This window comes from Pelodiscus sinensis, chromosome 9 (assembly GCF_052426305.1).
Source record: "Pelodiscus sinensis isolate ZL-2025 chromosome 9, ASM5242630v1, whole genome shotgun sequence".
NCBI classification, from domain to species: domain Eukaryota; kingdom Metazoa; phylum Chordata; order Testudines; family Trionychidae; genus Pelodiscus; species Pelodiscus sinensis.
In genome coordinates, this window is record NC_143060.1 from 11,548,763 (window position 1) to 11,561,652 (window position 12,890).

At 39.2% G+C, this 12,890-nt stretch overlaps 1 protein-coding gene across 9 annotated transcripts in view; it reads right to left on the reverse strand.

Annotated features, from left to right (window-relative positions):
• TUT4 (terminal uridylyl transferase 4) overlaps window positions 1–12,890 on the reverse strand; it is an 86,644-nt gene that overhangs the window by 57,277 nt on the left and 16,477 nt on the right. For all 9 annotated transcript variants that reach the window (XM_089780417.1, XM_089780418.1, XM_075935980.2 and 6 more), the window contains 3 exons: window positions 8,911–9,088; window positions 2,787–2,875; window positions 1,194–1,245 (listed from right to left, as the gene is read on the reverse strand). In XM_089780417.1, coding sequence (XP_089636543.1) covers window positions 1,194–1,245; window positions 2,787–2,875; window positions 8,911–9,088 — 319 coding nt within the window. The remainder of the gene's footprint in view (window positions 1–1,193; window positions 1,246–2,786; window positions 2,876–8,910; window positions 9,089–12,890) is intronic.

Sequence of the window (12,890 nt, forward strand, 5' to 3'; positions counted from 1 at the left end):
CTGCAATTTCATATCCGAATTCCTTCAGAACTCTTGGATGAATACAATCTGGTCCTGATGACAAATGTTCCCTCTAATATTTTCCATACATGTGTGGAATATTTGTATGTGCACCAAAGCATGTGTGAATGTGCACCACCACTAGAAACATAAAACCTTGTTGTAGGCACTCTGCTAATCAGCTGGACAGCATGTGAATCTCTCCTGAGCATCTGCACAATTGCTCAGCTTACAGGGAACACTACTGGTAACTTATTACTGTTTAACTTATCAATTTGTTCCAAAACCTTTTCTACTGACATCCCAATCCAGGACAGTTATTCAGATTTGTCACCTAAAAATAATGCCTCAAAAGTGGGAATTTCCCTCAGATTCTCTGCCGTGAAGACTAATGCAAATAATTAATTTAAGTTTCCCCCACAATGGCCTTGTCTTTAACACTTTCATCATCCAGTGGCTCCGATGACTGTTTGGCAGGCTTGCCACTTCTGATGTACTTAATTTTTTTGCTGTTACTTTTTGTGTCTTTTGTTAGTAGTTACTCAATTTATTTTTGGCCTGCCTAATTATACTTTAATACTTGACTTGCTTGAGTTTATGCTCCTTCCTATTTTCCTCAGTGTGACTTAACTTCCAATTTTTAAACCATACTTCATCATTAACTGACTCTTTTACTGTGTTATATAGCCATGGTGGCATTTTTTAGTCCTCTTATTTTATTTGGGGTATACATTTAATTTGAGTCTCTATTATGGCATTTAAAAAGTTTCTGTGTGGCTTGCAAGCATTTCACCCTTGTGACTTTTTCTTTTTTCTTGAAGTTAAATGCTATCATTGTGATCTTCCTTGGTATTTTCTCTCCACCAGGATGTTAAAATTTAATTACAGTAATCACTTTTACTGATCAGTTCACCTATATTCAGCTCTTGAATCAGATCCTGTGCACCACATAGAATTAAACTAAGAATTGCCTCTCCCCTTGTTTCCAGAAGTAGCTGCTCCAAGAAGCAGTCAATGTCAATCTAGCACCATTCACTAGCATTAAGTAAGAAAGAGCACAGTAAAACCATAATTTCTATCCTTTTTATAATTAAAATATTTGGTATGCTTTATGTTGTAATTTTCCCAGCAACATTAGCCCAAAAAGCAGGTAAGCAAGCAAGTATTAATTACAGATGAAGAAGTTAACTCACCACTGTTTTTTAAAATGTCAAGCACCTGTATCAGAACATCTGGGTGACTCATCTAAAAATGAGGACCAAGCAAAAATAAGACAGGTTATTTTATTCAGACCCTGAATTACTGAATTTTATAATTAGATTAACACATGTAAATTGTACAAGTTAAATACAACAGGTTTATCGTCAATTTTTCTACAATAATTCATTGTACTCATTTACTGATATATATGAAAAATGTTAAACATATTCATCCATGGAGTCCGGCAGGATACAAAATTTTGTATCCACATCCACATCTATGTCTGTAAAAATGAGCCACAGATATCTACGTCTGTGGATACCTACAGACATAAAGCAGATATCCACGGATTTACAGGACTCTATTCATGTACTGCCTGAAAGTGAGTGCTAAAAAATAATTCAGATATCTTTCTATTTCAAGTTATATTCTCTGAACTCTTCTAATACACCCATATGCTTCAGCTACCCATTAAAAATAACTTGAGTACTTAAGTACTGACATTGAAATCTGAATCCTCTCATGACTGTGTTTGGCTATAAGTGTTGGCTTTTGAGCTTGTCAAATAAATACATAGCATAAAGTTTGATTTATTTAATAAATTTTGTTCAAGGAGCACATTTTTAAACATGGAAAAAATCTTTTTTCAGAAGCCTAATATACTTATAAAAAATATTTTAAAAGCAAACTGAAAATATGTTACCAAAAATGAATTAAAATTTTGTTTTCATGTGACCAGAGTATCAACCAAGAATAGATACAGTGTACTAAGTCTACATTTGCTTTAAAGGGTATCCCAAAGTAGCTCCAACTTATCCTAATTATTGCAACACCTCAGAATGCAATACTCAGAGAGATGCACCCCAAAGTATCAACACAGATGTCATGAACTTCACTGGAGTGACACAGTCAGCCCAATAGAACCCAGCTTAGTAAGATTTTTGAGTATGTTTTTTGGGAGGAGTTGTTTTTTGTGGTTTTAATAATGTGGCCTTTTTCTTCCATTACATTTTTATTACATTAAAGATGGTCACATCACATATTAAAAAGATGCACCAATAAACTTAGCCTCCTAGGACACGTCTATTCAGCACAGCAAAGTCAAATTAAGCTACACAACTTCAGCTACGTCAATTGTGAAGCTAAAGTTGAAATAGCTTAATTCGGCTTTTGGCACGGTCTACACAACAAGAAGTTGAAGAAAGAACACTCTTCCTTCGACTTCTCTTACGCCTCGTGAAATGAGGGTTACAGAAGTTGCTCGCTGTGTAGACGCACATTTTGTTATTTCAAAATAACGTTAGTTATTCCGAAATAAAGCTGCTGTGTAGCTGTACCCCTGTTGGCCATGTTCATTTTAAAAAAACTGAAATTACAGCTACCACACAGATGTAATTTCCCTGAAACAATGCAAAATGAAAACTTTTGTCAATTTGATTTACATTATATCAAAATACCAAACAACATTCAAACTATGTGCTACTTTTGCCATTACAACAATTAGCCTTAGTGGAAGATAAAGACAATGGAACAGATATAAAGTGCAAGTTACCGACTTTTTTTAGTTAAGACAAGATACTACATACCTTGGAGGGAAATTTTATGTCAATATTAACATCACTGGTTTTAAAAGCAAATCTAGTGAGACAGGAGCCATACATCCTCAGTGAACATTCTGGAAAACAGAGAAAGGTGTTGTCACTGGGCTGACTATCTTCAGTACACCCTCTCATGGCTTAGGCAATGTATACCTTTATCTCTCTTCTTGGACTATTCTAATGAACTTCCTGTCAGGCTTTGTCTTGGTCAAAAATGGCTCTCTTTGGGGACTGGGTTTGTTAGTAAAATTCAGATTCTCAAAACAAAGTCCACACAACCCAACATTTCTCCTCCTTCTCCCAGGCCTTCTTACCCAGGGTCTTAACAGTCTCTCCCCTGGTTGGAAAGGGTCTTTCCACATACATCAGTACCGGGGATGAAGATAGTGACAAGTCTTACAGCCTAGGTGAAATTACTTGGGCCTGTGCTAGGTGATGTAGTAAGATGAGGGCCTGAAACAAAAGCACATCGAGCACAGGCCTGGTTTGAGACCTGAGGCTAGCTAACGATGGACAAAACTTGGCTAATATGAAGCAAAGCTAAGCTATAAGCAAGAGGCAGGCCCCCGCTCACAGAACTTGGCACAACAGTGTAAAACACTAATTGGCAATAGGTCCAGGTGTAGAACAGTAACTGGTACTAGGAATGGACTGTAAAACAGTAACTGGTACTGGTCATATGTTGACAGCACCTTCCAAAAGAATGGTAACACCAGCTCACTAAAAAAAGACCTTCATACCCACTATCTCCACAGATACCGACCCAGGTTCAGGAAAGGGTCTAATTGATAGCATGATGGATAGAGATGATCTAATCAACCCACGAGGTACAGGGTGACGAGTGTTATCTTAGTAGCATCAGAGGGAGGCAACCTGACGTCAGGAGTGATGTGTGTAGAAGCTATTTTATGTTTAGCTAAAAGCCATCTTGTATATCAGAAACCATTTCAGCTTTTCTCTCAAGCACGTAGACCAGAGTAAACTTTCTGTCACCCCGTAAGAAGAGGCCTACAGGATGGGCTATTGGTATGAGTTAATTGGGCTGGTTGGGACAGGAAATGTACTCCCTTGTACCTGTCCGCCATCTTGTTGATAAGGCTTTGTTTTTCCAAATTTAATTGAGAATTTCTGTAATTGAATGCCCTAACGTCAGACTGTTTGGCTAAGGGTATAAAAATACTAGGATTAATTGTATTAGCAGCGTTACTGGGCCCGACTTTGCTGGGACCACGTTTGGCTCACTTTGCTTTACTGATCAATAAAGCAAATCAGTTGTTAGCCGCCTAAACAGAGAGAAGCGTGTTTTTGCTTCGACATGTGTAACTTGTTTGTACTCGTATATAAAGTGGTGTTTCGGGGAGGTAGTGGGTCTCCCGCTGACTGAGCTGAGTCCATTGTTACCGAGAACATACGCGTATTGGTTTGGGAGAGCCTAACAGCAACAATGACTGTACTTCACTTAACAATAAACCTGGCCCAGGTGCCTTCGATCCTTATCTGATTTGTGGACTTTGGGGGGCTCTATTGGAATCTGCTGTGGTGACTAACTGCGCAAGTCAACACAGCACACATCACTGAGAACAACGCAAGCAGCCTTCTGGTTATCATCACTGACAGAGCAGAAGACCTGTGACACCACAACGGTAAATCCTGACCTGCTACATCAGTGACCCTACTGCAGGGGATAGGAATAGCTATCTGCTTTGTTTATGTGGTCTCTGAGACCTGGCCCCTTCACCATGTTTCAACACAAGCTAAGTCAGTTAGGCCAGAATCTGAGACTTGTTGCCATGGATCTGTTTTTTTGTGGGTTTGGGGTGGTTGGTTTTTGGTACCACCCCATGATGCCTCTGTTCCTGGAGAGCTTTCCTCACTCTCTGCAGACTTCACCACAACTTCCGGGGCTCTCCCTACTTCACTGCATCTTCCTGATTCAATTCAGATGTGCCTTATTCTGTAATCAAGGTTAGCTGGCTACAAGCCTCCTAGCTTAAGGGGTAAGTCACTCTATTACAGGTTTAAGTAATAATGGGCCAAATTATCTCCTCACTGATGAAATTCAAAACTTTCTTGAGATACTATGTCTAACCTCAGTAATTATACCCAAATGAACGGTTAATCACCTCCCCCCCACCCTCACACACTCATTCCAACCATACTTCTAAGGTAGCATCATAGAAACAAGAGACTCAAAGAACACAGTTTTCACACTCTCACAACAAAGAAAATATTGTTCTCTACATATTTTTGCTGTAATTTGTGACTTTCTTTATCCTGTAAAACCACAGATAGTGTCATGGTGTTATTCTATACTTTTAAAAATAAAGATTAGACGGTTATCAAGTAGCACTGTTCTACCTGAGTATTGCCAAAAATGTTCTCCGTGTATTTACCAGGGCACCTATGCCAAATAATTAGATTAGCAAGTGCCTGGGCATTATTTTATTAGTAAAATTTACCCACAAAATATTAGTTTGCAAGCTGGTATAGTATCTACTTAAACAACTGTGTATCTATATCTACAATGGGTTTTGACCAGTTGAAATACACATTAGATGCATTCTAAACCAAATAATAATTATAGTGATATTACAACAAAAGCCATTTAATCACACACAATTATTTATCAAATATTTTTATATATTTTATGTAGAAAATAAGTATTTTCTGAAGTTTGTTCTGTAGTCATTGGGTAAATTCCAGCTAGCCACAAAACTGGGAGTAGTCCCTCCTTCCAAATTAGGACATGCTGCTAAAACAATGTTAGTTCCCTTTATCCTGGCCATGATTAAATCAAAGAATGTACAGATTCTCAGGAAAAGTCAAAGTTTGGTAGAGACTGTTTTCCACTTATATACAGAACATCTGAATGATCAGAAGTATTGAGGACCTGTGGAAGAGACTTGTATATGCTAACCAACAAGATAAAATTGTGGAAGTCATCATTTTTCATTCATCCTTTCAAGAGTGGAGTTGACTTCTTGTTTTTGTGGTGGGCTCAAATGAACAAAACAAGTTCAATTGTTCCTGGACTATAACTGGATAAAAATTTTAGTTCTAGTTTGACAATATATAAAATTCAGAAACCAGTTTTTTAAAAAAGGGAGTACAATAAATTGTCTTTCATAATTAACATAATTTTCTCTATTTCCCACCATACATTAATTAATATACATAGTGTACGTTTAAAAAGCATAAAAGATAATTATCCCTAAAATTAACAAAAAAGTCTTAATTACCACTATATTTTTATTAAGAAAAAAATTAGCTACTTATAAAACAAAAACAGTAAGAATATATTCAAGTCTAGGCAGTTTTAATATAAATTAAATCTGTTAGAAAAGCTATTTTGCCAATGAAAGCTCAATACCTCATTCACTGCAGATTTTCTGATAACTGAATTTTTGCTACCATAATGCTGACATATTTCGCTAGCTTCAAATGTCTGCTCTCTTGTTTTGAGCTTACCAATTAGCATTGCAGGAGATAACAAGAAGTTAAAGCAAAGGAGGAAAATAAAATCATCAATATAATGACAGGGGCATATATAAATTGGATTTGAAAGAAATATTTTTAGTGAATGAAGGAAAACTAAAATGTTATTTCTATCTAGCTATCTATATGGAAGCTTTTGATGAAACTGAGCAAGACCAAAATTCTCTCATCAATAATTGGTAATACAGGCAGTCCCCGAGTTACGCGGATCCGACTTATGTCGGATCCGCAGTTACGAACGGGGCCGTTCCTCTCCCTGGTCTCCAGCAGACCAGGGAGAGGAAACAAAGCGGTGGAACACGTGGGCAGCGGACAGGGCTGTCCGCTGCCCACGCGCTCCGCGGCTTGGCTCTGCTTTGCTCTGCTTTGCCCTCCCCGTCCCCCTGGTCTGCAGACCAGGGGGACGGGAGGGGTGGAAAAGCAGAGCCAAGCCGCCGAGCGCCCGGCCAGCTGACAGCCCAGACGCGTCTGGGCTGTCCGCTGCCCGCGTGTTCCGCCGCTTTGCTCCCCATCCCCCTGGTCTGCAGACCACGGGGACGGGGAGCAAAGCAGAGCAAAGCCACGGAGCCCAAGGGCAGCAGGACAGCCACGGCGCGTCTGGGCTGTCCCGCTGCCCCCGTGCTCCGTGGCTTTGCTCCGGACACCTGTGGTACAGCCGCTGGGGCGCTGCCAGTTGGTCCCGTAGCACCGCTCTGGGCGCTACAGGACCAACCGGGCAGCACCCCAGCTGTTCTGCCCCAGGCGTCCTGATTCAGCCACTTCTGGTCAGATTCAGCAGCGGCTGAATCAGGACGCCTGGGGCAGAGCAGCTTGGGTGCTGCTGGGTTGGTCCAGTAGCGCCGAGGAGCGGCGGCGCTACTGGACCAACCGGGCAGCACCCCAGCTGTTCTGCCCCAGGCGTCCCCAAGTCAGCCGCTGCTGAAACTGACCAGTGGCTGACTACAGGAAGCCCCTACCCCGGGCTTCCTGGAATCAGCCGCTGATCAGTTTCAGCAGCAGCTGACTTGGGGATGCCTGGGGTTCTTAAGTTGAATCTGTATGAAAGTCAGAACTGGCGTCCAGATTCAGCCGCTGTTGAAACTGATCAGTTTCAGCAGTGGCTGAATCTGGACGCCAGTTCCGACTTACATACAGATTCAACTTAAGAACAAACCTACAGTCCCTATCTTGTACATAACCCGGGGACTGCCTGTATTGTAATAAAAGTAATAATGCGAGCTAGTCTATTAATTTCAATGGGATTTACATTTTGTCTATAAAGCATATATGGCCTGATTTGAAAATCAGCTCCTGCAGTAGAATTTGTCCAACATCATCACTTCCGAATATCAGGCTAGTGAATGTTAAATAGCAACTTCTCTGATACTTTTCAAAATTTGGTTTTACTATCCATAAGCATCACAGGCCCATGAAATGCATGGTTCATATTTGGCACATGCAATAATACTCAAATATTTGAATGTCCAAAGAAAACACACTTAAGGCCAGATTTGATCCCACTACAGGTTGAACCTTTCTAGCCCAGCAGCCTTGACACCTGACCCATGCCAAACCAAAGAATTTGCCAACCCACAGAAGGTCAATATTGTGCAGCAGCATTACCAACACTTCCACTATTTACTGGACTCTTAGAAGACATTTAGGTATATATTAGAGCTAAATAACAATACAGAACACTGAGAACCAAGATTGTGGCTGTAAACAAACCTTGTGGCACTGTGGAAAACTTGGCCACACCCATTATAAGTGGACAACTGTCTAACTAAAATAATACAAAGCCATAGATGTTGCCAGACCAAAAAGTGCTGGACTAGAGAGGTTCAACTTGTAGAAAGATATCAGGTATAATTAAGGCTGGCTTTGTTTGTTTGTTTGTTTGTTTGTTTGTTTGTTTGTTTGTTTGTTTGTTTGTTTTAAACAGTATTAACTCAAGTCTTGTCTATTCTGACAGACTCTGTAAACAGCTGGAGAAGTGGTAGAGAAAAATAAAAATTAATTGAGAAGGGAAGTGATCTTTAATCACATTGTTTAAAAATCTTTATCTTGTTTAGATTTACTTAACTTTAAATGCATTACAAATACTTGTACGAAGAAAGATTTTTGTTATAGCCTGACTACTGCACTTAAGGACTGGGACTTTGATCCCACAAACACTTGTGTAAAGTTAAGCACGTACTTGTGTGTGACTGGGAGCTAAGTTTCTCTGAGACCTCAAACAAGCCAGCTAACAAAACCATGGAAGGTAAGACTTGACATTCCTGATATTTCTAAAGCCTTTTTTTTTTTTTTAAAGCAAGCAGAAAAAAGGCAACTTTTTAAAGAGCACTTTCAGACCTATTTAAAAAATTTAAATAAAAAAGTAAAAATGGGCATAAACATTTTTCCTCCCATTGCAGATCACCTTTAAAAGAAGCAGAGGGAGGCTTACAGGTTGTACTTAAAGGAACCCCTACTCTCTATTCGAAATGCCTGTACCAACACAATATTAATATCAGATATAATAAAGATATTTCCCAAAAAAATTAATTATTCAACATTGATGAAGAGAACAAGATTTTACTTATAACTGTTAGAATTCAGATGTCTTACATTTAAAGAAGAGGGAGGTCATGCATACCTGGTAAGGACTGCTGAATAATCTTCTCCATCTCATTTACAATTTCTTGGCGGACTTTGAAGTCATCATCTGAGATGCCTTGTTCATTTGCTGCCTCTATGAGTGTAAAAGTCAAAGCAGAGACCTGTGCAGGGGAGGAGGGTGGGAGGCCACGCAGCTCATTTTCTTCCTGTTTTTCCTGGAGAATTTTTGGATGATAAGAGAACTGTACATAATGACATTATTTTTAATTTGAAAGGCTGCTTTACATGTTGCCCTTACTAGCTCGCTTCCACACCATTCAAACTTTACACAGCCCAATTGGCACATATGATAACTAGGCTCATGAATACGACCCTGGATGCTGCTGTAGGCAAAGAAACAGGTTCTTGTGGGGCCGAGAGTCAAGGAAGAAATCTGATGGGTTATGTTCCCTGAACTACATTTGCATGCCTGTGAACTCTGCAACCAAGTTTATCCAAACAAATGAAAGCTGTATTTTTTTCTTGCACAATAAACACTAGTGAGTGAAAGGAAAGTCCATGTGCAAGACGTCAATGAGGCAACCCATTTTCCCTGACTCCCAATTAAATATAAGGAGCTGATTCTCTCTCCTCAGACTTTAGCCCAACCAGATAGTCTCATCAAATGCTAGTTTTAAACAATTATAGTAAATAATTAATTGCATTATAGTAAATAAATAATATCTACTGTAAACTACTTCAGGATAGGAATGTTAAAAATGATTAATAATGTAATCGTGTAACCATTAAACAAAAATCTTAACATTTACATGTTGCAGGCTCAGTGGTATAAAGCTTATACCTCAGAGCCTTCAGCATGTAGCAACACCCAGTTCCCCAGGAGAAGGGTGGGCAGCCAGAGCCAGTGCACGCTGAAAGCCAGCTTACTAGAACACCAGCTCCCAAGCCTGCAGAGCAGGGCAGCAGCCAGCTCCCCGGGAGCTGGTGCTCCCAGGGAGCCAGATGCCATCCCACGCTGGAGGCTCTGATACAGCACATACCGGTCCCTGGGAGCATGGCCAGGAATTGTTGTGTAACTGTTATGGAAACCAATAAGCTCATACTTTTATATCCCTCCTTCAAGAGCATTAAAACCTAATACACCTCACCTGGAGATAGCAAGATAGCAGTGACCACTACTTGGTTCTGAAAGTCACTGATTACTCGAAATTGTATAACTCATCGTAGAAACCTCATAATCATAACTGAGTAACAATCAGTTATGTATAATACAGCACAATAAGTGTACCAGATCTCCCCATTTACAGGTACACAATTCAAATCTACTATCAAGTTAGCTCTATTTTTATTTCCTTACTTTAAAAATTACAAGAAATAATATAAATTTTGCAAGATTTTTTAAAAATTGTGTCATCGTTGTTAGGTTTAAGTTTTTTTTTTTTATTTACTTATTTATTTTTGGTGAAGAAGCTGCTGCTGGTAAGCCAATTTAGTCATTAAGGTAAATACATAAAACCTCAGTTCTCATACATTTTATAACATATAAGTTGCTTAGGGAGGTTGTGGAATCTCCATCTCTGGAGATATTTAAGAGATGGTTAGATAGACATCTATCTGGGATGGTATAGACAGTACTAGGTTCTACCGTGAGGACAGGGGACTGGACTTGATGACCTCTCGGGGTCCTTTCTATTCTAGTGATCTATGATTCTATAACATATGACCTGGTTGATCTTTTTGCGTACTCAGAAAATGAATGTTAAATAATATGAATAAAATTTTGAGTCAGACTAACATGGCTATCCCTCTGAGACAAATTAATACAAATGTATACTTAGATATATAAAATTAGAAATACCTGGTATTTTTAGAGCTTCCCTTGAGTCTTAGATCCACTGGATGGGAATGGATGGGCATGTTTTACAAAATACCATTTAAAAGTTTATTTTGCACCCATCATTGTGAATCCAAGTTTATGTTATAAATTAAAATTACAGTGGACAACATGTGGCATAGATCAAATCCGTCTCTTCAACCACTAAATAGACATGTCCACATTTCACCCTCCCACCTTGACTATGGGCCTAGACTGAAAAAACAAACCAGAAACAAAAGCACACGGTGGACAACAAACTTTCGTATGCACCATGTTCTTTTGAATTGTTTTAAAAATTCACAAAACTCAGATTCTGTTATTTAGGAAAAGGAAGATAATTCCAGAGTCCAGAGCCCTCCATTAAGACTGACCACTCAAGCCCCAGGCTCTAGTGATTTTGCATTACTCATGAGATTTTGAGTTACTTATGACTGATAGCAAGACATCTGGAAAAGTCAGTCCCAGCCATTCAACATTCTCCAGATGATAACTAGTGTCTTGGATCGTATATGATTCCAGGATTAGAACCTAGAGAATCATATAATCATAGAATACAGGAACTGGAAGAGACCTTAAGAGGTCATCGAATCCAGTCCCCTGCCCACACAGCAGGACCAAGCACCATCTAGACTCCTAATGGATGTCTAGAGAAGAGCATGGCTCAAGTGCCTGTGTGGCAGAAAATGCCTAAATATCTAAGAACAGATGTGAGTATTTAGTAAGTAATGGGAATAAATTGTAGGAAATGGTTATAGGGAGAGATTAATCTGACTTGGAAAACTCCAGGTACATGTGAATTCATAAGAATTCATCAACCCATAGATATAAATGAACAAACCCAGCTTAACTATATACCATCTTATATGACTTCGCACATAGAACTGTTTTTGAGAGTAGTATGCATGTTAACATTAGGAAGCTGCTGTCTTCACCAGAAGCTTTATCTTTCTAAAATAAGGGCTCAAAATATCACCTTTCAGAGTCAATTTGTATTTAAGGCAGCTGTGGCGGTTATGTGCAACAGTGAATTTTTACCATCTTACTAACTGAAACTCGGCTTTACATTTTTTTCTTTAGCCACACAGCACTGTGTTCCAAGCTCTCTCACAGTATGAGGGATCTGGATGAAAATAGTGGCTCAATTCAATTCAAACAGAGATTATTAAAAGAACTATCAGAAAAAAATGACTCTGCCTTCCAGCAAAGATGTATCCTTTCCAGTTATCAAGACAATATGAAACTTAGGGGTCCTAATCAAAATTTTACTACTCAGATATACCAATGTAGCAACAGTGCCCAAAAACACCTTATTTCACATTTCCTGGCTAGATGCAGATCCCTTTGGACTCAAATGCAGAATAAGGATCTGTAATTTTGTCACTTCAAGATTGGAATATTACCACACACTATGCTTTAGTCTGACCCAGAATAGTAACAACCCACAAACTACTGATAACTCAGCAAATGCAAACCCACCGATTAAGTGAAGCAGACCAATAAAGAGCACATCATAACAAAACTTGTGGTATACACAGATTGCCAGTTCAGTTCTGAGAAGTACAAGATCCCAGTCCTTATCCTTAAAGACCTAAGTGGGCTAGGACCAGTCTATCTCAAGGACTTCCCCTTTCTGTGCAGTTATATTCAGCAGAGATCTCATGAATGATGGCATCTTCGGGACCTGATGGTGCTGAACCAGAGAATTTGCCAAACTGGAGGATAATATTGTCTAGCAACATTACCAACACATACACTGCTTAGCGAGCTCTTAGAAACATTTAGGTTAGGGGCAAATTGGAGCTAAATAACACAAAACACTGAGAGCCAGGACTGGTAATTGTAAACATACCAGACCACAGATGTTGCCGAACCAAAGAGTAGGTAAAAGACAAGAGAAGAACAGATTCCTTCTCTTCAAGGATTACAAAGAACTTTTTAAAAATGTTATGTCATTTAGATATTTCAGAGACAGACATCTTAGAAAGGCTTCTGAAAGAATTATTGCTATTTTTATAGGCAACATTCTAATGGGCCACACCAGCTGGCGAATAGAGAAATATACCCCACAGAAGTTCTGTTTTTTACAGCTAGGACGTGTAAGAACGAACACTTTCAAAAAATTTATCTCCAAGTATCAGAAG